Here is a 25,965-nt window from a genome sequence, read left to right on the forward strand (position 1 = left end):
TGGATTTGATATCCTGCTTTATCACTACCCGAAGGAGTCTCAAAGCGGCTAACATTCTCCTTTTCCTTCCTCCCCCACAACAAACACACTGTCAGGTGAGTGAGGCTGAGAGACTTCAGAGAAGTGTGACTAGCCCACTAGCAGCTGCATGTGGAGGAGCGGAGACGCAAACCCGGTTCACCAGATTACGAGACTACCGCTCTTATCCACTACACCACACCGGCTCCCAGGACACCACCTGCATTATTTAAGTGGCTTTGCTAACAGTAGCAAGGTTAATACAGCCTAGTTATGTGGAGCCTCTGGCCCAGGAATAGCAAACATGGCATCCTCCAGAAGTCTACAACTTCCATTGACCCCTGCCAGTTTGGCCAGTGCTCAAGAGTCGTAGTCCACAGCATCTGGAGGGCATCTCAGCAGCTACCCCCAGCTCCAGCCTAAAGCCAAATACAGGCCTCAGTCTAACCCCTGGCACTCACTACAGACCCACACCAAGCTTCCTTTCTCCAACTCACTGTTCTTGTTCCATTCCTTCCATGTTTGTACTGGCATCTGTGGCCACTTGTGCAGCACTGGTGAGAGGCAAAGGGGACTGCAGAGGAATGGGGCTGAGCTGGCAATGGAAGATATTGCTCTTCCTCTGCCACTGGCAGCTTGCTGCATTTCCCTGCTGCACACTCTGAAGGGGGTTTGCCCTACTCAAGGCTGAGTTTTCAGCAGAATTTGTATTTGTAAGTGTCCTAGCAGGTCAAGGCACATGAATGTGCTATTGTGCTGCAGATCCAACTCGGCTAGGCTTCATACAAAATCACAGCTCTTTGGGCATGGTTTTGCAACGTGGTGCTTCAGCCCTACTCCAAACACAATAAAAAATATATGTAGCTGGGATTAGGAATAGTGTAAATAACATTCCTTGCTGTGTGTTGAGACTCCTTCGAACAGTATTAAGGGCTGACTGTTGGGTAGGGTGAGCTAGTAGCTTCTACGTCCCCCAAGCAACTTTCTCTTAAGAAGCTGCTATGGACAATATTGGGCTGCTCCCTTTCCTCTTCCAAAGGAAAGAGGGATTTTTGGGTAGCTTCTACCTTCAAAAGTTACAGTGCTTTTTGCTGAGTCCCAGGCTGTGGGTAAAGTCGGTGTTTCATAGGAGCATTCCTATGGAAAACTAAGCTTTGTGCAGACTTTTCAAGGGGCAAACAAGCCCCCACAGTTACAGCTTGCTCAAAGTGGTATAGAATGGAGGTGAGGTGAGTCGTCTTCATCCTGTCAGGTTCAGCTGCTCATTCTTCAGTGAAGGATCTCTTGGCTCAGTGGCAGAGCACATGCTTTCCATGTGTGAAAAGGCCACTATTTCAACCTCTGGTATCTCAGGATACCACAGTATTGGTATAGGCAGGTCCATGGCTTGACTTTGTATTTGGCAAGATCCTCTGTGTGCTTGTGTATTAAGCTTCTTTGAGTGTTTGAAATATGGGGTATGCATCTAAAATGAATAAATAACACTTTCAGGAATGCCACCTTCTGGATCCAGTTTTTTCCAGACATTGGAGCGCTTATACTGTACATATGTGTCTGTTCCCTTTAGCTGACTAGAGTAGTTGCAATGAAAAATTCAGAAGTGCAAATTTTGCAGGACAGCTGTGTGTATTCTTTGCATATTGCTTCGCTTCAGGAAGTGTCAGTTGAGAAAGTCCACCTTTCCAAATGCAGACTGAAATACAAACTGAATCGAATTTCTCCCCCTCCCTAGGAAGAACATTAGGGTTGTCTCTTTTCTCCAAAAGGGTTTTGAGAAATGTGGGGCTGGTATATAACTGCATCTCTAAATCCCAATGTATTGAAACCTATTTATCATCTGTGTCTCAGGCAAAAGAGGCTCCTTAGGACATAGAAATCTACTTGTCCTAGACTCAGGATAGCTTTGCATCTGGAAACTGGCAAAAAAACTACCTGAAAGCTGTTGACTGACCTGCCCAGATAAAACTGGAAAAACATACTTTGGCACTCAGCTATTGGTTGGCGCTGGTGCATTTTCTTGATCTGCTCACCAAAGGAAGTGCCAAGGCAAATGTTGCGTGGCTTTATTTTCCAACGCTGGTGCAGCCCATAAGCAATTTGTGCTTGGGATTTATTGGGGGATTCCCAAAAAGTATTGTGCCTCTTCAAAAAGTGTAACAGGCTTGCAGTGTGCTGGGTGAGCTGCGAGCATGTAGGCTGCGAACATGAGCAGGCCTGCTGATTGTAATTGTACCAAGAAAGGGGAAGCAAAACATACAGACCTAGCAATCATGGTTTTAAGACTACCTTTGGAGTCTGAATCTACAAAATGTTGTCCTGGAAGATCAGTTTTGCTTCTATTCTGCTTCACTTCTCCATTCGTAGGAGCATTTGTTCAAATGCCAGTGGACATGCCTTCAAAAGAGGAGATCCTTTGGGACCTTGAGGGAGATGTTGGGTAGAACTAGACAGAACACTGACTTTGGGTAGTTTATCACCTAGGCATCCATAGTCGTTTAAAACTGCTAAACGGATGACAGTGTTTTAAATGAGCACGCTTAACATAGCTGCATCTGTTTTGAGAAGAAAACAGTCACAAGACACTGATCTAGAACATGTTACGGTTCTAGGCCATGGACCCATGTGATGCCCCCCTGCAACCTACTGAAAGTAGCTGGCAGCCTTCTGGCTGCTTCTCCCAGTAGTGTTTACTCCAACTGAAGAAGCAGTTGGGGGGGGGAGTTGGGGGGGGCCCTTCCCCTGCTATTCCTCCAAATGTAGAAGCAACCAGTTGAATAACATCTGTGTTCTTTCCTTGACTCATACAGCCGTTAGCATGCATGTGGTCATGAGACAAAAGATCAGAATTTGTGCTTAATAGAAGAATGGAGAGTAACAGGATTGAGAACTTGCTCAGGTACAGCTACATTCTAAGGAGTGGTCACATGATGTCAAATCACCTTTTGAACCTCTGCCTTGTGCCCTGTTAACACATGGCACAAAGCAGAACTGCTTATTAATTTTTTTAAAAAAAACACTGTTAAGGTACATCCCAAGTGGATTTAAGCCCATTTTGTGAACTCCATACCGCCACACCTTAAAAAAACAACAACAAAAAACAGGTTCTCTCACCTTAGCAATTGTAGTATTTACAAAGGTGTTAAGACAGGTAGTAGTTTTACATCTTTGCAACATTTCAGTTGCAAAGATGATGAGGGACTTGGGTGCCATGGCCAAGCAAAAGAGTGCAAAGGTATGGACCATATTTGTGCCACCTCAACGCAGATCTTCAGGCTGCCTGGCCTCTGACCATTTCCCGCTAATCTCATGGTGCCTGCTGGTGCAATGAGTTCCTTCAGCTGAAATTAAAGGAGCCTGAGAGCTCTACCTAGGAGGGAAACTGTGTTTCTTGGTCTCTATCTACTTGGCTGAAGAGTATCAAAGGAATCTCAATCACTAAAATATTAACTTTGTGAAACGGCAACCTTTGTACCCCTAAACAACCTGGTCAGCATTCCGCTTGCTTCAGTTGAGTGATAACAAACAGCAAGCAAGAAGTAAGCATTCCATCTTGAAGAGAAAATGGGTCTCTAGAAAAATAAATGAAGCTGTTCATTTAATTTTATTTGTTTCTACAAATATTTATAGGTGGCTCCCTCATATAAAATATTCACGTGGCATGCAACAAAAATTGCACACATAATAAAATGCCGTAACATACCTAATTATAAAACTGGCGGTGCGTCTTGAAGATTTAAAACAAATGAATAGGCTTGTTTTTCTAGATTAAAATGGGGGCTGTGGAAAGTAGACTATGGAGCAGATGGAAGTGTAGCCTTTGTGGTATTCTGGAGCAAGGAGGGGCTTGTACAGATACTGACAAGTCCAGAATCCCTTCCAAATCCCACCCTTAGGCTTGGAATTGGTCCACCTCTGTGCAAAAGCATGTGGATGGCCCTGCTGCTGCCATTGATTGTCCTAACTTGAGCATGCAGCTGTCTGGTGCTTAAAACAAATGTGTCCCTTACTCAGTATAGCTACCAGTATGTTGATAGGGTACCTGCCTTGCATCAGATTCCCAGTGCTGTGTAGTAAGAATAGACTGCATAGTAAAACACTGAATTATATTCTCCATAACACTTGAATCTTAAGGTGCAGGGCTTGAAGTGTCTTGTGAAGGCTTTGGACTGTTTGAGGCTGTATGTTATCAGTTGAAACATCTTCCACAAATGGCTGAACAAGTGACTCTCTGGTCCACTGATGCAGTGCTGTATTGCAGTTTTGCTGTATTGCAAGTCTGCAGAGCGGGGCTACTCAAAAGTAAACACCCCCCCCCCAAGACCACAAGCATGTGATGCCTGCATCCCATGCCCTAAATACTTTGAAATACAGCCTCAACTAGAATTTCTAGGAGGTCAAGCTCAGCAAAAGTAGCTCTGCCAACACCAGCCGGCATTTCAAAGCTGAACCAAATACCTGTAACAGGAATGAAGGCCAGGTCTTGTGCATATGGACATTGCATAGCTAATAGTGACCTTCCTGGCCTGAAAACTGTAGGTGTCCAAAGGCTTGCAGCTGTTCAATGCCTGTAGAACTAGTCATGTTCAATGCCTGTAGAACTAGTGGAGCCTTTCTGGGGCTGTACCACTGAAAGCCCAATCCACCTACCACATTCAAATAACACTCCCATTGTGTAAAAAACAGTGGGGGTGGTAGCTAGGGGATAAGAGTTCTCAAGGAGTGTACAGATGACCATTCCATGTTTTAAAATGGTGTAGCTATCCTAGGACTGCGTAATATTATTCCCCGTCCATGACTTCTAAGGAATTGGGATCTGCTGCATTTGTGTGCCATAACTTACAAAGTTTCCCTAAACTAATGGCTAAAGGTAGCATTCTGAAGAGCCCTAGGGAAGCTTAATGAACTCCTTTGCACAAACCAGAATGAGGTCCCTATACGCAGGAATGTGCAACCTCAGTAACTACTTGAAACATGTGTCTTGATGACTGGTTTACTGCTGTTTGATCTCTCCTCTGCAACAGACCCCTGTCTTCAATTCACTTGGAGAAAGCCCCCCACCCCCCCTCAAAACCAGTGGAGTCTCAAAAGTGAATGAAAGACAAGATTATAGCTTGCAATGTTTGTGCCTTGGGTAGGTTAGTTGCTTGCTAGCAAATCTGTTAGCATGATGTTATTCTGCTAACAGATGGCAACAAACAGGAGATGGAAGGGCCAGCATCATTGATTCCACCCACGTTCATTCCTATGCAAGCTAATACTAGGCAAAGGCACATGCTTCGTTTGTGCAGCAGAATGTCTGGAATATCTCCCTTCAGCATATCGGCTGCAGACTGTGATCCACAGTCAAATGAAGTGATTGGCGGATGTGTTTCATAAGAAATACCTTTGAGAACCTCTATTTACCCAGCGGCAGGATGGCGGGGAGTGTGCAAGAGTCCTTGGTCCATGTGTGATGGTCTTAAAGTGCCATGTCCTTTCGTATTGGTGGGGCTAGATTGTACACACATTCCCAGCCTCAACAGGTGTCCCCACTTAATCTAAATTCTACCACTACTGTAAACTCTGAATGGGGCCTGCTAAGCTCCCCAGGTTTGTACCCATATCGTGGATGCAACCATCATTCTGCAAAATGAAGGCGTTTGTTATACGGCATGCCAGGATCTTTGTAACTGAATCACATCAAGTCTTCATGAGTAATTCTTCACTGCATCCTAAACTTATTGTTGAAGGAACATAAGCTCAGTGGCAGAGAACAGAATAATAAAAAAATTATATGTTGCCCTTCTGACTGGGTGGCTTCCAGAAAAAATATATAAAAGCAAAAGAATTTAAAAAAAAATTATCTATGTATATGTTTTGCATATATGTATATGTTTTGCATATATGTATATGTTTTGCATATAATAGGTCCAGTTTTAGTCACTGTGCAACTCCAGTTCAAAAGGCTCAAGTAACAGATAAGGACCGCCTTCTGTAGTGCTGTGCTGAATAAACAAATAGTCCTGATATAAAGTATCATTTTATTCTTGAAAATTATGCCTTGTAACTCTTCAGTGCAACACAGTGGCAACACTGAATTGAATCCCAATTTTTGTCTCCTGAAGGTCAGATTAGTATGCCTGTCCGCTGCTAGCTGGATTCCAGTCACGTTACCAATTTGCTCCTGGAGTTGAGACTGGCCTCTCTCACCATGTCGAATGAAGTGGAAGCAACTAGTGGAAACAGTCCGCCTGCCCAGCAACAGGCACCACCAAAAACACAGCCTTTCAAAAAGGAGAAGAAGAAAGGTAAGGCAGGAGTGGCACCAGGAGGCAGGACAGCTCTGCAGCTCCTAAGGCAGAGGTTGTCAAACTAAGGCCCGCGGGCCAGATACGGCCCACCGGGCTTGCTAATCTAGCCCGCAAACCTTGCGGTCAGTCCCCACGCTAAACAGGCGTGGTGCAGAGGCCTTGCTGCGCGGAGACTGACTTCCGCAGCACGGCTTCTGATTGGCTGTAGGAAGCTCCTGCAGCCAATCAAAAGCCGTGGATGCCTCTGGGTGGGCAGTGACACTGGCACAGTTTCTGATTCAGAAGCCATGGACGCCTCTGGATGCTGCCCCTTCCTTCCCGCTGAGGCGGCCAAGCAGGAGGAAGTGGCCAAGTGGGAAGGAAGTGGCAGCAGCGCGGAGGCTGCCTCTGCCACCCAGGCCAGCGGCATCTGGGTACCATCCCTTCCTTTCCCACTAAGGTGGCCAAGCAGAAGGAAGCGGCTGAGCGGCAAGGAAGCAGCACTGGCATGGGCTCTGTGCCCCGCCGAGACAGAGGACACTGACGCTGCCAAATAAGAGGCAGCATTGGCTGCAGCGTGAGTGCCGTAGGTGGGGGGACCTTTCGGGAGGGGGGGTGCTTTCGGGAGGCAGTGGGTCCAGCCCCCCACAAGGTCTGACGGACAGTGGACCCGCCCCCTCCTGGAAAAGTTTGCTGACCCCTGTTCCTAAGGAGTTGCCAATAATTAAGAGTTGCTGAAAACAAGCAGCAGTTGCTGTGGTAAATACTCGATGACAGGCAATTTAGTCAATTAGTTCTCAACCTTGCAACCTTACATTCACAAAGCCTGTCCATCATTAGTCCTTCTGATGGGTTAGTACACAAAATCGTGGAGACTCCCACCTGCCCAACTGGTTTTTGATTTAAAAGGAGTCATAAACCAGAGCATTGAAATAAGCTGACAAGCAGGAGTTTGGCAGAAGGCTGCCACCTAGGGGCTTTGCCTTGGATTGCAAAGTCACAGACGGATCCGTGAGTAAGCAGACAGTGGGCAAGGAATCTGCCGCTAACTCTGGCTCTTTACACCTAAAATGTTTGTGAGTTGATCGACCCTACTCTTACCCAAGAGCATTCCACTGCCAGTGTGGAGATGAAACGATGGTTACACACTGAATGTTGGTATAGCTGATGGTGAAACATAGCACTATATTAAATTGCATTGTTAGGAATGAACAGAGATGCAGGTTCTGATTTTTTAATAGCCTGTGCAGGTCAAACAAAAGCACATGACCATAAAACTGGTTTTTCAGGACCGGAAAAGACAGAAGAATTTCTCTTGGCCAGATTTCAAGGTGATGGTGTAAGATACAAGGCCAAACTGATTGGTATTGATGATGTCCCAGAAGCAAGGGGAGACAAGATGAGTCAGGATTCAATGATGAAGCTGAAGGTGAGTCTCTCGTATTTCCTGCTTCTTCATTTTTTTATGGTGCCAGATGATGACTGTAGCTTCATGGGGGCTAGGGATTACTAATGGCATCCTTGCAAAACTGCAGTTCCTAGAAGTTATTTTAGCAATGACAATTATACAACCTTTCCTCAGGTATCTTAAACTAGTGGAGAATGGATCCAAGCACATACCTGCAGGTTGCTTATAGTGCCGATTTAGATAACAATATCTATAAAGTGGCAAAGTCGAAAAATTCAGGTTAAGTGGAAACATTGCTAGAACATTGTGCTGTAGATGGAACTTGCATGCTGTTTTGGGGCTCAGGTTTGTTCCATTTAGCTTCTTAGGTGGAATGCCACCACCTCATGTCGGAATTTTGTTCATTTCCTCCTGCAGAACAACTTCATTAAGACAAATGAGTTCTTGCTTATGTATTGTAACAGTGCTGGTAAATTCATGTACTGAATGACCCTCTGAATAACCTCTAGGTGTGGTGGTAATGCCTGGGGGCTGCTTGTCAACAAACACTTTTGAGTTTCTAAGTTTTACTGACCTGGAATGCAAGACAACAGTTGCAAGACAATCCCCCACCCACCCAATCATGCAGTAAATCCTAAAATGTGAGGGAACTGGGGAGCAGTATATAGCTGGTATTCGACTTGGCATTTTCATAACTCAGATATAGGGAAATTCAGATATGCTGAAATGAAGATTGCATTATCCACTGGTCAGTGGCCATGTTGGCTAATGGAGAGTTGGAGTCAAACATCTGGGAGGGAAATGGATTCTCCATCCCTGACCCTAAGTGATAGCCGTAAGCTGCAAGAAGTTTATATTGACAGTACGACTTGAATACCAAAGTGTCTTTGCTGTTCCAATTGTAGGGAATGGCGGTAGCAGCCCGTTCTCAAGGACAGCACAAACAGAAAATATGGGTGAACATCTCTCTTGCTGGGATCAAAGTCATAGATGAGAAGACAGGGGTAAGTTCAGAGGAGGTCAAGCTTGAATCCATTAGGAGAAACTGTCCATTCTCTCTAAGCAAACAAACAAACAAAAAGAAGTGGTGCCAATCTAACCTAAAACTTGTTGGGGTGAAGAAATTTCTAAAAACACACTGAACCAAACAGCAGCTTTCCCACTGGAAACATTTCAAAGAAATGCAGAAACTGGCCCAGGCCAGTTAAGTTATCCATTTAGTTAATTACCCATCCAGGTGAAGTATCGCATAATGGACCAAACTCTAGTGCCAAACCTCTAGTGTGGGGACCGCTGCAGCTTTTCTAGCAAACCTTGACTCATCTCACAGGTCATTTCAGCCCTATCTAGGAAATTCTGGCTGATGAACACCAAGTGAAAATTTTAATTGGGGCATTCTGTTTTTCTTGGGCTAAAGGCTATGTAGGAAACAGGCAGCTTCCAGTCAAAACTGGAGTGTATGTGTTTGTGTGTGTGTCCATGACTTAGTGTTTACTTCTAAGCCGAAGAGTAAAACTTTACCATAAAGCACAAACTACTCCTAACAATATCTGTGCTATTGTTAGAATCTTCCCAGTTCTGAGATACGGTCCAGAGTTGCACGCCTCACACAGAGAGCCTAAAATACTTGAGCTCTAATGATGCTGAATACTTGGTTGAATGGGGAGTGCTGAAACAAAAGCGATCTGGACTGGCAGCAGTCTTTATGGGGAAGTCAAATTTCAAACATGAACAAGTTGTTCTCATATCAGTGCTCCCTGCTGCACCATAGAACAGGACTAGAATCATGGGCTTGGAAGGTTGACTTTGGACTTGGGGTGGAGGATTCTTGACTTGTGTAAGAGCAGTTCAGTGGGACCAATGACATAAAAGGGTAGTGATCTCTGCTGTAGATCTTCAAACAGAAGAAGAATAGGCACCTGTTGGGGGATGCTCTGCCTCTGGGTTGAGTAAAGGGTGGCCTACAAGACCACCAGTGCAAGGTTTACACATTTTCAAGAGTTAAAAGTCTGGCACCATGTCATCCACTTTGATTCCAGGTTATTGAGCATGAGCATCCAGTCAACAAAATATCCTTTATAGCCCGGGATGTGACTGACAACCGTGCCTTTGGCTACGTTTGTGGAGGAGAAGGGCAGCACCAGTTCTTCGCCATCAAAACAGCACAGCAGGTAAAACTTTACATCGTGGGACCAGGGGTGCCGATGTGCTGCTCTTCAAAGTAGCATTCTGGGTGCATGTTCAATGCTGCACAGTACAAAATTGCAAATGGAAGCTGTCGCTCTCTACTTAAATTGCAGGATTGACAAAATTTTCAAGTGTGGTTAAAACTGGGGAATCGGTTGCCACAAGTGTTTTGGCTACCAACTTGGAAGCTTAGATGTACTATTAAATTGCTTATCTCTGAGGCTTGGCATTTGCTACATATCTACAGTGGTGCCTCGCAAGACGAAATTAATCCGTTCCGCGAGTCTCTTCGTCTAGCGGTTTTTTCGTCTTGCGAAGCAAGCAAATTGACGGCTTAGCGGATTAGCGCTATTAGCGGCTTAGCGGCTTAGATAAAGGGGGGAAGGGAAAAAACCCCGCAAGAACTTGCAAGACATTTTCGTCTTGCGAAGCAAGCCCATAGGAAATTCGTTTTGCGAAGCACCTCCAAAACGGAAAACCCTTTCGTCTAGCGGGTTTTCCGTCTTGCGAGGCATTTGTCTTGCGGGGCACCACTGTAATAGGTTGCAAGGGTTAGAGAAATGTTGAGCAAGACCAGTGTGGTGTAGTGGTTAGGGACTAAGACCTGGGAGACCAGGGTTTAAATCCCCACTCGGTCATGAAGCTCATTGGGGAGCCATGGGCCAATCACCAACTCTCAGCCTGTTTGGGCATTTGTTGTTGTTTAGTCATTTAGTCATGTCCGACTCGTCGTGACCCCATGGACCAGAGCACGCCAGGCACTCCTGTCTTCCACTGCCTCCCGCAGTTTGGTCAGACTCATGCTGGTAGCTTCGAGAACACTGTCCAGCCATCTCGTCTTCTGTCGTCCCCTTCTCCTTGTGCCCTCAATCTTTCCCAACATCAGGGTCTTTTCCAGGGAGTCTTCTCTTCTCATGAGGTGGCCAAAGTATTGGAGCCTCAGCTTCAGGATCTGTCCTTCCAGTGAGCACTCAGGGCTGATTTCCTTCAGAATGGATGCATTTGATCTTCTTGCAGTCCATGGGACTCTCAAGAGTCTCCTCCAGCACCATAATTCAAAAGCATCAATTCTTTGGTGATCAGCCTTATTTATGGTCCAGCTCTCATTGCCATACATCACTACAGGGCGAACCATAGCTTTAACTATATGGATCTTTGTCAGCAAGGTGATGTCTCTGCTTTTTAAGGTGCTATCTAGGTTTGGCATCACTTTTCTCCCAAGAAGAAGGCATCTTTTAATTTTGTGACTGCTGTCACCACCTGCAGTGATCATGGAGCCCAAGAAAGTAAAATCTAGGGAACTCTAATCACAGCAGGGAAATGGAACACTGGGAGAAAATGCCACTAGTATAGGCCTTGAATTCTGTTCCTTGAATTCTATTCCACTCCATTTGGAAATGAGCTGAATTGTGAATTCTGCCACAAAGTGGAAATCTAAGTCCTGTCCATTCACTCACTCACTGCCTGTTACTCTCTTCTAGGCTGAACCTCTAGTAGTAGATTTGAAGGATCTATTCCAAGTAATCTATAACATGAAGAAAAAAGAAGAGGGTGACAAGCAAAAGGTAATGCTGCCTGTTGTTAAGTTTTCAGATTTTTATGCTGCTCAGTAGCCATACCTAAGATAAATGAAACCTGCTATTGATCTAAAGTGGCAGTGACTGAACCATGAACTTGGTTGATCTAAGATAAATCTGACACGGCTGGAAGGAGCCTGTCTAAACTTGGCAATACTACTTACTCCCAGATAAGTCCACTCAACAAGGTAATGGGGTAAAAAGGAAAATGAATTCATCTATTTGGGTTGGAACATCTGTTCCAGGGTGAGGGTGTAAAAAAGGAAGTAGGAAACAAGGTCAGCAACCCTAAAAGTATCAGTCTAGCCTGAAGGAAATTGAGCACAGGTTAAAGGACAGACTAGGAAGCTTGGAGGTTCCTCAGTCTGCTCCTTCCCATGCAGACAGAGCTGTAGAACATACCTTGCACCAAGCAGATCCCATCCATAAGTTGTGCATGCTCTAGTTCAGGTAGCAGGTGATGGGGCAGACATTGGCCTTGGACAGTGTCTGGGCAACTGCTGCCCATCAGAGTAAGGTAAAGGTAAAGGTAAAGGTACCCCTGCCCGTACGGGCCAGTCGTGTCCGACTCTAGGGTTGTGCGCTCATCTCACTTAAGAGGCCGGGGGCCAGCGCTGTCTGGAGACACTTCCGGGTCACGTGGCCAGCGTGACGAAGCTGCTCTGGCGAGCCAGCTCCAGTGCAGCACACGGAAACGCCATTTACCTTCCCACTATAAAGCGGTACCTATTTATCTACTTGCACTTAGAGGTGCTTTCGAACTGCTAGGTGGGCAGGAGCTGGGACCGAAAGATGGGAGCTCACCCTGCTACGGGGATTCGAACTGCCAACCATACGATCGACAAGTCCTAGGCACTGAGGTTTTACCCACAGCGCCACCCGTGTCCCGCCCATCAGAGTAAACATGGGCAAATATATAAAGCTTTCTATAAATGTTGATGGCGTGATGTCTTCTTCTTCTTTTTTTCAGAACGAAGAGGCCAATAAACCTGTTGAGGTAATAAACAAAAAAGTCTTTAGGCCTGAAAATCAAATGCAATTGCCTGTTAGGCTCTTAAGTACATTTGCTGCTTAATGTGTGAAAATGGGGAAAGCTTATTCTTATTGAGTATCTGAGACCAAAACACACACTCACTCACTCTCCCCCCCCCATCTCCTTTGTTTCAGAATGGCAGTGATGAAACAGCTACTGAACGAGCCGACAAAATAAAGCTGGTATGTGATTCCTTTTTTCTTCTGTATCATGCCTCCCCCTCCCCCCCCAAGCACTGACCAGCCCTGGTTGACTTCAACAAAATAGTGGCCTCTTCTGCTTTGAGACCACACCCAAGGTTTCAAGAGAGGTTTCACAGATGAGCAGCCAGTTGATTGACTCAGCAAACTGAACTACTACAGAGAAGTAGACCACAGAGACTTAGGCTTCCAAGCATGCTCTTGGTTAGACTCAAATGACCTTGCAGGCTGAAGTGTATGATAGATTTTAATTTTCTGACCATTTTGTTCTTAAAGGGTGTGGAGCAGATGGATCTGTTTGGAGACATGTCTACACCACCTGACCTGAACAGCCCCTCAGTGAGTAGAATTGGCTTTGTACTGTTGCTAGCTTTTTAAATGACTTAATGGTAGGAGGAATCTTCTAAGAACTGGCCTGTCTTGGATGCTTAGGGGTGGTTTCAGATGAGCAGTTGACTACCTACCCATATGATTGAACTTTTCCATATAGAAATGTGAACACAGTCTCACCCCCAAGAGTAAGGTGCTTGAAATTAGGCCCATTGGCCATTTGTACCTATTAGGAATTGCCATGTTGGCAAGATGGCATTGGCTTAGTAGAGGGGTAGCTAAAATGGTGCCCTTCAACTCCCATCATCCCTGGCCATTGGCCATGCTCACTGCAACTGGTGGGGAGTACCTGGAGGGCACCATACATGTTACCTTAGCTTAGTGGAAGAGAATATGCTTTAGAGATTGGCTCAGCCATACTAAATGCACTATTCAGGGATTCAAACACTGCCACCAGAATCAAAGCTGTGAATCAGTATTTTCAAATCCCTACATACATGTAGCTGGATGCACTGGGACAGGGAATATATGCAAAAGTACAATGTGCTTCTCTGATATTCCGAGCAAGGGTTGAGAAGGAAACTAGAAGTACGAAGCACTGAGAATCCTGGTTGGATTTCTGTGACCACAATTTCCGCCATGTTCAGGCTTCCTAGTCAGATGCCTTTGGGAAGATTGCAGCTCTTGGGAGCAAGTACTTGTGGTTTTTCCAGACAGGCCACCATGGCATTAGGGGTCCTATCCATGAGGAGGAAGAAGTTGATATCTGGGGATACCCCCTGGGCTGAACCTAAATACAAAGGTAGGCCCATGGGGGTTGGCCCAGAGCAGACTGAGGTTAGTGGTTTCCATTTGCCCTAATGAACCAGACTCCACTCAACATTGTGTAAGCATTCTTCCTTTACCACAATTTCAAAATTGATGCTCCTGATCTTCAAATCTCCTGGTTGATTGTCCAATAAGTGCACAAAATTCACTATAGGGTTACCTATCAAATGCGAGGGCACGGGAGTGTGTAGGTCATAGGTTTCTTATTTTAAGAATTGCTGGAGTCCATTGCCATTCTGCTTGCTCTGTGATTTTTAATAAGCACATGAGACTCTCTTGCACATTGTCTACAGTGTCTCTTCTGCTAATCAGTCTTCTCTCTCAAACCTAATAGGAGGAGGATAAAGAGATCCTGTTAGTGGATTTAAATTCTGAAATTGAGGCCCCTCCGACTTCTCTCAAAGAGGAGGATATTTTCTTGAATGACATCGCGCCTCCCCTACCACTGTCCAAGCTGCAGCCACCTTTCTTGCCTGACAATGCTTTCTCTGCAAATCTCAGCTTCTTCCCCACCCCAAATCCCGACCCTTTCAGGGATGACCCTTTCACGCAACCCGACCAATTGGCGCAGCCCCCAATCGATTCTTCTCTGAAGCCTCCCAGCCAGAAGATGGGAAGTGTTGTGACTAGCCCCATGGGGAGCAGTGGTATGAATGGGGATGTAGACTACTTTGGGCAAGAGTTTGACCAGATCTCCAACCGAACTGGCAAGCAGGAAATGCCGGCCAGCCAGTGGCTGCTTGAGAGTAAGCCTGCCCAACTAGCCGCGAGGACTCCAAATGGGGTGCCGGAGAGAGAACAGAACGGCTTCCCTGCCACATCTCCAGTAAATGTCTTTCTGGAGAGCTCTTCCAAAGGATTACCGGTGCAAAATGGATTACGGCTAGACTCCGATAGCAACGGCCAATTGATGTCGCATGACTCTATCACGATTAGCCCACCTCCCCAAAGCACCAAGCCAGGAAGAGGAAGGAGGACTGTTAAGGTGAACAATGGTGCATGCACAGAGTGGTGACATGCATGTTTTCCTACTTGGACTAGGTGAAGGGATTTCCCTCCCCTTTCCTCAACAAAACCTCTGCTGGCAGAGAACTAGCTTGCCTTCGGTCCTCTTATAAGCTGTCGGTCATAGCCATAGCAAACCTTAAACTCTGTGGCTTGGCTTTCTGTGTACATCAATCATTCTTTCTAATCCTAACTTTCCTCTCTCCTCCTAATGCTGCCATGTCTCTGTAGCTCTGGTAAGTAAGACGCTTAAACTCCTAATGCATGTGTTGAATGTAGTTTTGGGGAGATCATTGGTGTAGTTCAGTAACAAGGTGTCAAGGTATTGCATCAGCCTTGCATAAAATATCTCTATTTGGCTGCAGCCCTTCTTGGTTGCTACCATACAGAATTGACAAGAGAATATTGTTGATCAAAGGTGGGTAACTTGCTGCCCTCCAGAAGTCGCTGGACTACAAAACCCATTGTCCCTGACCGTTGACCATGCTGGCTGGGCCTGATGGGTACTGGAGTCTAAAACGTCAGGTTCTCCATCTCTGCTGCAGATGGGAGCCCACACTCACCTTTAATAATAATTGATTTAACTTAGATGCACGCTATAGGATTCTTCAGCCATTCAGCCTATAGGACAGTTTGGTGGGGTTGTAGTGCTTGTAATAGCAATCTGGGCAATGTTTAACTTCCTGTACATATATAACCATTATGCCTGATGTGTCTTCCCCACCAACACATTTCCAGGGTTCAGCCAGTAGTGACCTGTTTGGCTCAGGCATCTTTGCTCCTGCAACAAGCACTCTGACAACTGCAGTGCCGCCTCCACCTGCACAGACCAATCCTCTAGACCTCTTCAACACTAGTGCTCCTGTAGCAGCACCCATGCCTGTACTAGGTTAGTGAAGTCTGTTCTTTCCTTGAGGCAGGGATGGGGAATCCTGTTCTTGGACTACAAGTCCCATGAGCACCAGTCAGTGTGGCCAATGGGTTGTGGGGTTGTGCTCCCAACATCTGCAAGGCCATGTTGATGGATCTGTGTGTACCTTCATTGCAAAGCAATTTAATGTCTTCAGTTTTCTGGGAATTTCAAGTGGGGAGAACACTGTAGCTGCTCAGGCGCTAATAATAATAATAATAATAATAATAATAATAATAATAATAATTTATTTATACCCCGCCCATCGGGCTGGGCTTCCCCAGCCACTCTGGGTGGCTTCCAAAAAAAATATTAAAATACTGTAATACATCAAACAGGTTTGCAGGTTTCCCATCTGATTGGCCACTGTGAGAAGTATGCTGGCCTAGATAGGCCTATGCCCTGATCTAGCGGGGCTCTTGTGTCTTTAATACAGATAAATATAAACTTTGTGCTGGTATGTACAATAATAATAATTTATTACTTATACCCTGCCCATCTGGCCAGGTATCCCAGACACTCTGGATGGCTCCAAACAGAATATTAAAAACACAATAAAACATCAAACATTTTAAACTTCCCTAAGCTTCAGATCCTGAAGCTGAGGCTCCAATACTTTGGCCACCTCTTGAGAAGAGAAGACTCCCTGGAAAAGACCCTGATGTTGGGAAAGATGGAGGGCACAAGGAGAAGGGGACGACAGAGGACGAGATGCTTGGATAGTGTTCTTGAAGCTACGAACATGAGTTTGACCAAGCTGCGGGAGGCAGTGGAAGACAGGAGTGCCTGGCGTGCTCTGGTCCATGGGGTCACAAAGAGGCAGACACAGCTAAACCAACAACAAAGCAGGGCTGCCTTCAGATGTCTTATAAAAGTCATGTAGTTGTTTATTTCCTTGACATCTGATGGGAGGGCCTTCCACAGGTTAGGTACCACCACCGAGAAGGCCCTCTGCATGGTTCCCTGTAACCTCACTTCTCTCAGGTAGAGAACCAACAGAAGGCCCTCAGAGCTGGACCTCAGTGTCTGGGCTGAACGATGGGGATGGAGATGCTCCTTCAGGTATACTGGGCCGAGGCTGTTTAGGGCTTTAAAGGTCAGCACCAACACTTTGAATTGTGCTCGGAAACGTACTCCCCCCCCCCAACTAAGGTGTTTGTGGAGTTGCCTGATGAGAGAGCAGCATAACTTAATCAATGTGTGGGCTTTTTCTCCCCAGGTGGCCTTCCCACAACTGCTTCTCCAACACCAGCCTGGGGTCCCCAACCTGCAATCTTCAACCAGCCTTCTTCAGCCTTTCCTGGATCTGTTCTGGGTGTTCAGCCAGCAAGCTTCCCTCAGCCTCTTGGCTTTGACGCTGCTCCACAAGCTCCCAGCTGGAGTCAGCCACCATTGTCCTTGGGAGCCCCGATCCAGGCTCCAGCTCCCGATCTCTGGGGTCAGCCTGTACGGGGTCCTCCTCCTAATGCGTGGGTCCAGCCCTCCAGCACTGGCAACCCTTTCCAGCCCGCCATATTCCCACCTCCGCTCGCATCCCAGGGCCCCTCTCTGTTGCCTGCTAGAAGCCCTCCTCAGTTGCCTCCCAGAACTGCACCTCAGAAGGAGTTGCCCAAGAAGGAAAGTGACGCCTTCACTGCTTTGGATCCACTCGGTGATAAGGAAATAAAGGATGTAAAAGCCATGTTCAAAGACTTCCAGCTGGCGAAACTGCCCGCCGTGCCTGCGAGGAGGGCAGAGCAGCAGCAACAACAAGGTCTGTCGGAAGCTTCTGGAGCCTTTGCCAGTTATTTCAGTAACAAAGTGGGGGTTCCTCAAGAGTTGGCTGACCACGATGACTTTGAAGCTAGCTGGCTGGCTACAAAAACTGGTGGTAAATCTGCTATATTCCTTGAGGGAACCTTTAAAGAAGTGACCTTTCTCCTCCCCTCACAGAATACGCATACAGTGGAACCTTGGTTGTCGAACGTAATCCGTTCTGGAAGACCGTTCTACTTCTGAAACATCTGACAACTGAGGCGCAAAGGGCTGTTGGGAATTTCCATTGAGAAAATTGAAAAACATGCAGCGGAAGCTGTTTGGCTTCCAAGGCATGTTCGAAAACGGAAGCATTTACTTCCGTATTTTCGGCATTCGGCTTCCCAAACGTTTGGCTTCTGAGGTGCTCAAAAACCAAGGTTCCACTGTATTTTAGTGGACATGATGCATATTTTTAAGTAGTCTCTGGGGCAGGTGGATGTGTGCTTTAACCTGGGATGGGCAGATGGTTAGCATGATCTTTTTAGGCTTGTGGGCATGTTTGAAAACTGGAGGAACAATTGTGGGTGCCATGCTACACCACAACTGAAGTAGAAAGCTTGCTTCAGTGACCAATTTCAGGGTGATGATGGTAAGAGGACTTTATGGGCCCCAGAGAAGGCCTCTGTGGGCACAGTCCATCCCCCCAGGTGCCATATTGGCTGTGTAAACTAAATGGTGATGTACACTGATACACCTGCAATGTGTGCCCTCAGCAGAAAAACACAGCACTTGGTGCCAAGTGTGGCTGTGTTTGCTGTGTTATGTGAAATGGGTGGCTTACAGTTTCTTGTGGTTTAAAAATAAGTCTGTTCTGCATTGCAGTGCCACCAAATCCTGTTCTCAGGCCAAATGCTGTGCCAACTGCCAAGCCTGCTGAAGACCTATTTGAAAACCCTTTCAAGACAGACCCTTTCGCTGTTCCATCGCTAAACTCGGTAAGTGGCAGAGCAAACTCCACTTCTATCTATCCATGGCTGTACTTCTGTTGGCTGTAAATTATGGACCACTTCTTTCTCCAGAGTTGAAGCACCCCTGGGGTCCTATTGCCTTCTAACAAAAGCTGGCATTGTCCCCAGTTAACCCAAGTGCAGGTGGCAGGATAACTGTAAAATTATCTGTCTTGGCCCTTGCTATTCGACCATGACAGCATGATCAAAGGTGTTTATAGTGTAGCTTAAAGCTGGCAGTCTGTACAGATAAGAGTGTGTTAACACCAACCGCTATGGCTTATTCATTGAAGGCTCCATGCATTTATTTTTTTTAAAAAAGAGGATAGATGTAAGAATAATCAAGCACCCTTCGACCCGTGGTTAGAATGGAAGGCATACTCAAGCAACGTGCTTGTTAGCCAACAGCCAGCAGACTGCACTGATCCTTGACCAACATAATTGGCAGGGGTTGTATGTTTGCATAATTCAGTGGCATGAGCAACACTTTGCTGTAAGACCAAACCACCATAGTATATGGTGTCATATTGGAAGCACTGTGCATTCTTTTTCCTCCTCCACCTCCCCTATCTCTCTCTCTGTGTGTACACACACACACACACACACACACACACACACACACACACACACAATAACACAATACCCAACAGGCCCTTCACCTTGGAGGGTGTGGGCTGGCTCTCTCTCTCTCTCTCTCTCTCTCTCACACACACACACACACACACACACACACACAAACACAATAACACAATACCCAACACCCAGTTTCTGAAGGTGCCTTGAATGGAACTGTTGCTTGCATCGCCCGTCACCTGCAAGAGATCTGTACTCTAGATATTGCAGCTGGTGATGGGAGTTGATGTCCCAACCACAACTCTCACTTAAGAAGCATGAACTGCCTCTGAACAAGCTGCTGCAACCTTGCTGGATGTGAGAAGCTTAGATCCTGCAGATCAAACAAGATATTTGCCAACTCGACACAACTGGCAAGCATAGGGTATTCAAGTATTTGCAACTTTCCTGCAAAAAGACTTCCCAATTGTGCATAAATAAAGCAGTCTCCTCCTTTCTAGACTGCCGTACCAAACCAGCTGGCTTCTGCTCCATTTGGCGATCCTTTTGGAAACCCGTTTGCGTAAGCTTGATAGGTAAGTGTCTCTTAGAGGGGTGGCTGTTGATCCTGAACCTGACACGATCTAAAAAAGGCAAAACAGGGGCCATGCTAGGAGGTAAAAGAGGCAACTGTGTGGAGAGTCAATGTGGGTTAGTGGTTAAGAGTCTTGAGCTAGGATCTGGGAGACCAGGATTCAAACCACCACAATTGGTGTTGTGTCATTTAGGGCTTTATAAAAGTTGGGACTGTGAGCTCCTTACATTGCACACAGATGTGAACAGGCTACCAAAGTCACAACCCTGGCTGTACCAATGGACATTCTAGTGGTTGAGTCCTGCACTAAGGGGCAGTCCCAAAGCATGATAGAAAACCAGCTGTGAGGTCATCGGAGCATGGAGCTTTGGTTTAGGTTACATCCACAAATGGTGGTAGCAGGCAAGCTGGTAAAGGATCAAGAAGCACCCAGAACAAAATATGCATACTGCTTTGGTGGGAAGTAAACCTTGCCCAGAGCAGGATGGACACCAGTTTTGGCCCTTAATGTTGCTCAATATAGATATGGTGCTAAGTAAGGAGATGGCTATTAGCTCAAAAGATCTGGTTCGCATGTGAATGGTCTTTGGTTCAGTCCCCAGCATCTTTATGTAGGCTTGGAAAAGATTCCTTCCTGGAAACCTAGAGGGCAGCTGCCAGACTGTGTAGAATATACTGCACTATCTGGACCAATGGATTAATTAATTAATAATAATAATAATAATAAATAATTATTAATAATAATTTATTTATACCCTGCCCATCTGGCTGGGTTTTCCCAGCCACTCTGGGGAACAGAATATTAAAAACATGATAAAACATCAAACTTCCCTAAACAGGGCTGCCTTCAGATGTCTTCTAAAAGTCGGATAGTTGTTTATTTCCTTGACATCTGGTGGGAGGACGTTCCACAGGGCGGGCGCCACTACCGAGAAGGCCCTCTGCCTGGTTCCCTGTAACCTCACTTCTCGCAGTGAGGGAACCGCCAGAAGGCCCTCGGAGCTGAATGATGGGGGTGGAGATGCTCCTTCAGGTATACTGGGCTGAGGCCGTTTAGGGCTTTAAAGGTCAGCACCAACACTTTGAATTGTGCTCGGAAATGTACTGGGAGCCAATGTAGGTCTTTCAGGACCGGTGTTATATGGTCTCGGCAACTACGCCCAGTCACCAGTCCAGCTGCTTAAGTAGCTACCTACATACCAGGTACAGTTACAACAACATTCAGTGCTATCTTCATACCAGCCATTTACAGGACTACCATATTCTGAGCCACATAGTGAAAAAAAAGTGATGGTAAAGATTGACTTTTTGCATGCTGCTGCTGCTATATCTACTCCCGTTTGTACATCCCATTCTTAACCCATTACTTTTCAGTAGTTCCACACAACAAACCCCAAGAGAGCAAGTTTCATGTGACTCAGCCCAGTAGTGCTAACCATCTCCCTCTTGTTCTCTTGACCCAGGAATGAGTGCAAACCAGCAGAGGAATAACTGGACTGCCCATGGTGCAAGGATGTGATGAATAACTGGATACCCTCCCCTGTTACTGTCTTCACTCTGCATGCATTATCTGCCTCATTCGCCATCCACTTTTGGATTGCAGTATGGTGCAATGAGTCCTTGGATTGTAGCCATCGAAAGCTGAGGAAGGAATCTGCCAGAGACCAAACTGGAATTGGGTGGCGAACTTCAGCCCAAGTGGATTTAACTAACTGAACACTGTGGTGTCTCTTAGGCCTTCAGCCAAGTTCACATTTTGTCAAGGCTTGGATGAACCTTGGCTGTAAATGGGGCTTTTACTGAACTTCCTTCTAGGATGAGAAACTGCACAGACTAGTATTCACCTCCACACAAGGGGAAAGAACCGGGATATGAATTCACAGCACTGAGTCACCTAGAACATAAAATGGTCTCTTGTACATCTCCCAGCCTGCAAGCTTTAAAACCGGACAGAACTCATTTTCACACGCCTCCAGCAATGTCAAAGTGAAAGCATGTTTGAATTGTTATGAAGATCATTCAAAACCATCTTTGACTTGTTATGGGGAGGTTCCAAAAGTGTAATGACTGACTCTTAATGTCCATGCAGGCTGGCTGTGGTCATAGCCGAGAGACACACAAGCAACACCTTGGAAGTGATTTTTTTTAAAAAAATGCATCTAGTGTGTTGACCATTAACCCTCTAGCAAGATTCTTCAAACCAGGGTTGAAAAAGGATGGATGCAGAAATAGATGGGTGTCCTTTAAAGAAGGGGGTGGGTCCTGTGAATGTACTATCACTTGTAAAAATTGAAAAGCAACTGTACTTGGAGCAGGCAAAAATTGCAATCATGGCAATCAAGGTATAGTATAGCTAGAATTCTATGCAGAGTGATAATACATTAAAACAAGGGGCTTAATAACAAACTGAGCAGAACTGATGCAAGAGCATTGTGTGTGTCTCCTTTACAGCATTTATCAGCGCAAACTTGAAAATGGTATCCATGTTTAAATGGCTAGATAAATGCATAATGGGAGATCTGCTTTCTAGTAAACACTTTGTCTGTAGTGACCTGTTCTGCCGGTGAGTTATGCAAACGGCTCTGTACATATTCTACTGCACTTTTCCTGTAATGCAAAACAAAGCTATCAATTTATATGTATTTGTCTCTGACTGGAAATGTAGGAATTTTTGGATTGTGTTACATTGTAAAAAGTAGTCAAATACTCTGACAATTAAATGTAACTTCATTTCAAAAGCGGCCTCTTCCTCTAGGAGTTTGGTGAAAACTTTTAACGTGGTTTTCCAGAAGCAGAGCACTTTGCTTTCATATGATAGTAGTTTTACTTGGGTAACCTGAGTCTAAGTCATTGAACAGGTGTGTAAAAGCATTTGTAACTAGAAGCTTATAAAAGCCCTGGGTCCTTGAATCACCTAGAATGTACACCCACATTGATAGAGTACTGCTTCCCTCAGTGTGCTGGTATGCAACTTAAGTGGGTACAGGGTGTCAAATCATAAGCCAACTTTTTGGGACCAGGGCACATTTGGTACTCTGAAAAATTGTGGGTGCCAGTCATCAAATGGCTGCCATAGTGAAATGCCACAACACAAAATGGCCGTCCCACTTTGGGACATGCATCTTCTGGGATGCGCTCCCGGGTGAGTCATGTGACCTGCGCCGCGATCTCACTCCCCCCAAAAGCACTTTCTCGGGCAAGAGCGTGGCACCCAAAATGGCCTTTGTGATCTTGTGAGAAAAAGGGGATGTCCTGTTTTTTCCATGACATTTGGCTGGTATGTGCTCCCCACTAGCCACCTGCCCAGTTGGGGTGGGAGTGCACCTACATCAGCCACTGCCGTTCATGGGGGAAGCTCCTTGCATCTCTCTGTTGCTAAAGAATGGATGGGATAGTGAGCTAAGCCTCCTAGAGCAAAATATACATAGGAGGCCTAGTTTGGTCAGAATTGAATATACACTTCTAGAGTTAACACTCAATACACTACTTCTGGTAAATGAGTCACCATAGCTGCTAGAGGGCTGTGAAAATTTGTGTCCCGGGCTTTTTAGATTTGTCTCCCCATGTGCTATCTGAAACCAAAGGAGCGAATTAGTTGCCAGATGTGAAATATATTGGCATTATTTTTAGCTCTCCTACCCCACTATTGGGGTCCAAAGAACATTGGAAGCAGTCCACAGGATGCGGGCTTAACTGACAACAGCAGTATGCCACTATTGAAAATACGGCTCTCAGCTAGGTTCTCGCTGCTGCCTCAAACTTGGCATAAAGGCTTGCAACATAGCTGGTGGTACAACAATTAATATTTGGCTTGGACATCCATATTGCTGTGGGAATCACAAGGTTCTCTCTTTGAAGCATGTTTCCTGAGTACCCTGCACTGCTGGGGATTCCCTCCTCACCTTCCTGTTCGGCCCCAAAAGCTTCGCTCTAAACTACAAAAAAAATTGTTCGAAGTTGCTTCCCCAGCTACCGAGTTCAGGATGAAGTAAGTGCCATAAACAACCAGCTAGTAAATGTTTAATTTTTCTTTTGATTGGACGTGATTGCTGAAGAATCGAATGTCCCTCTGTATCTCTGAAAAGTAAACAATCTTACTCCAAACAAGGGCATATTTAAAAGGGACTTTGTCAAACCTTCTGTACAATCAAGTTAAGCTTAAGATTAAAAAGGTAAACGGACCCCTGACCATTAGGTCCAGTCGTGACCGACTCTGGGGTTGCGGCACTCATCTCGCTTTATTGGCTGAGGGAGCCGGCATACAGCTTCCGGGTCATGTGGCCAGCATGACTAAGCCACTTCTGGTGAACCAGAGCAGCGCACGGAAATGCCGTTTACCTTCTTGCCAGAGCGGTACCTATTTATCTACTTGCACTTTGACGTGCTTTCGAACTGCTAGGTTGGCAGGAGCAAGGACCGAGCAACGGGAGCTCACCCCGTCGTGGGGATTCGAACCGCCGACCTTCTGATCGGCAAGTCCTAGGCTCTGTGGTTTAACACACAGTGCCACCCGCGTCCCTTAATCTTAAGATTAGTACAGAACTATTCCTGCAGAAGTATGCAGGTATGGCACAGTGGCTCAGAAGGGAAGCCAGATCTTGCAGTGCCTTGAACTCACTCTAATCTCTGCTGACTGATACTCTGGTGGATTTATGGCAGTCTTCTTCAGACTTGACCCTCCAGATGTTTTTGGACTACAACTCCCATGATCCCTAGCTAGCCGGACCAGTGGTCAGGGATGATGGGTATTGTAGTCTCAAAACATCTGGAGGGCCGAGGTTGAGGAAGCCTGATTTATAGCATCTCAAATGTGTTTTCATTGGCCTCTGTGCCACGTACAACTCCCTCTTGAATCAAGCAACTGCATGGATCCTGGTCAGCGATGCTCCAAGCCCCACCAATCTAACCTGCCCACCCTCTTTGGGGGGTGGTGAATATTCCACTAACCGCAGCACGTTCTGATGTCTGGTTTCAGCATTTATGTAACTCTGGAAGTGTATGCTCAATTTTGACCATACTATGCCTCCTGATACTGTATGTATTTTCTCTAGGAGACTGACTTTGGTTAGAATCAAGTATACACTTCCAGATTTAAATACATTACTTCTGATAAGTGAGTCTCCATGGTAGCTAGAGGGCCATGAAAATTTGCATCCCAGGCTTTTTAGACTCTTCTCCCCATGTATTAAATGTAAAGGTAAAGGACCCCTGGATGGTTAAGTCCAGTCAAGGCGACTATGGGGTTGCAGTGCTCATCTCGCTTTCAGGCTGAGGGATCCAGCGTTTGTCCACAGACAGCTTTCCAGGTCATGTGGCCAGCATGACTTAACCGCTTCTGGTGCAACAGAACACCATGATGGAAACCAGAGCACACGGAAATGCCTTTTACCTTCCCACCGCAGTGGTGCCTATTTATCTACTTGCACTGGCGTGCTTTCAAACTGCTAGGTTGGCAAGAGCTGGGACAGAGCAATGGGAATTCATTCCATTGTGGGGATTTGAACTGCCGACCTTCTGATCGACAAGTCCAAGAGGCTCAGTGGTTTAGACCACAGTGCTACCTGCGTCCCCATGTACTGTCTGAAACCAAAGGGGTGCATCGGTTGCCAGGAGTGATTCCCGCCCCCCTCCCCAGCTTTCTTACCCCACTATAACTAGCAAAAGGTTTTGGGCTGGCTCATTGAAGACCCTCTCCTTGTTTTGTCTTAGGTGCCCAGGGTGGTCAGCACTGAACGGTAACGGATCATGCTGTTGCAGCACTAGGGACTTGTGAAATGCTCCAGTTAAGTGGTCTAACTTGTTTTTGGGTGTGCCTACTGCATTCTTTTTTCCGCATTCTTCCAGAGGTTCCTGATGTGCTTTGCTTTTACAATAAAACAGTGCTGCTTTGTTTTCTCCCCCCCCCACTTTGTGCATAAGAACATAGGGTGCTGCCTTACATCAAGGCAAACCATTAGTTCCCCCCAGCTCCAAATTGTCCAGGCTGACTTACAGGCAGTGGGTCTGCAGGTTTTCAGATGCAGGAGATCCCAGCCCTACCTGGAGTTGCCAGGAACTGAACCCAGGACCCTCTGTATGCAAAGCACACACTCTGACCCTGAGGCCCTATTGTGTAATGCGTGGAATTGGAGAGAGAAAGGGCAGGTGTGCCTGGGCTTCCTTTTCTACCCTTCTCTCTGCCTGGGGAATACCCAGATCAGCTGATTTTCCAAATTCTTCACTGTCAACGAACTCCAGGGTGCTTCCCGAAAGTCAGCAGCAAGCTCTGCCTCTTTTTGGCAGGGGTTTTTGTTTGTTTTTCTGCTAATC

General features: G+C 46.1%; 1 protein-coding gene across 3 annotated transcripts in view; it reads left to right on the forward strand.

Moving 5' to 3' along the window:
* DAB2 (DAB adaptor protein 2) overlaps positions 1-22,398 on the forward strand; it is a 34,136-nt gene extending 11,738 nt beyond the window's left edge. The window contains exons 2-15 of one of the 3 annotated variants that reach the window (XM_081881449.1): positions 6,123-6,305; positions 7,577-7,716; positions 8,601-8,699; positions 9,735-9,866; positions 11,364-11,447; positions 12,430-12,456; positions 12,627-12,674; positions 12,969-13,031; positions 14,185-14,835; positions 15,594-15,744; positions 16,985-17,635; positions 18,385-18,497; positions 19,583-19,657; positions 21,120-22,398. In XM_081881449.1, coding sequence (XP_081737575.1) covers positions 6,209-6,305; positions 7,577-7,716; positions 8,601-8,699; positions 9,735-9,866; positions 11,364-11,447; positions 12,430-12,456; positions 12,627-12,674; positions 12,969-13,031; positions 14,185-14,835; positions 15,594-15,744; positions 16,985-17,635; positions 18,385-18,497; positions 19,583-19,648 — 2,322 coding nt within the window. In that variant the 5' untranslated portion in view covers positions 6,123-6,208 and the 3' untranslated portion in view covers positions 19,649-19,657; positions 21,120-22,398. The remainder of the gene's footprint in view (positions 1-6,122; positions 6,306-7,576; positions 7,717-8,600; positions 8,700-9,734; positions 9,867-11,363; positions 11,448-12,429; positions 12,457-12,626; positions 12,675-12,968; positions 13,032-14,184; positions 14,836-15,593; positions 15,745-16,984; positions 17,636-18,384; positions 18,498-19,582; positions 19,658-21,119) is intronic. The other 2 variants (XM_081881450.1, XM_081881451.1) reach the window with 2 other exon arrangements.
* Positions 22,399-25,965: the final 3,567 nt, after the last annotated feature.

Source organism: Podarcis erhardii (genome assembly GCF_964252035.2).
Source record: "Podarcis erhardii genome assembly, chromosome: 11".
Taxonomy (NCBI): Eukaryota; Metazoa; Chordata; class Lepidosauria; order Squamata; family Lacertidae; genus Podarcis; species Podarcis erhardii.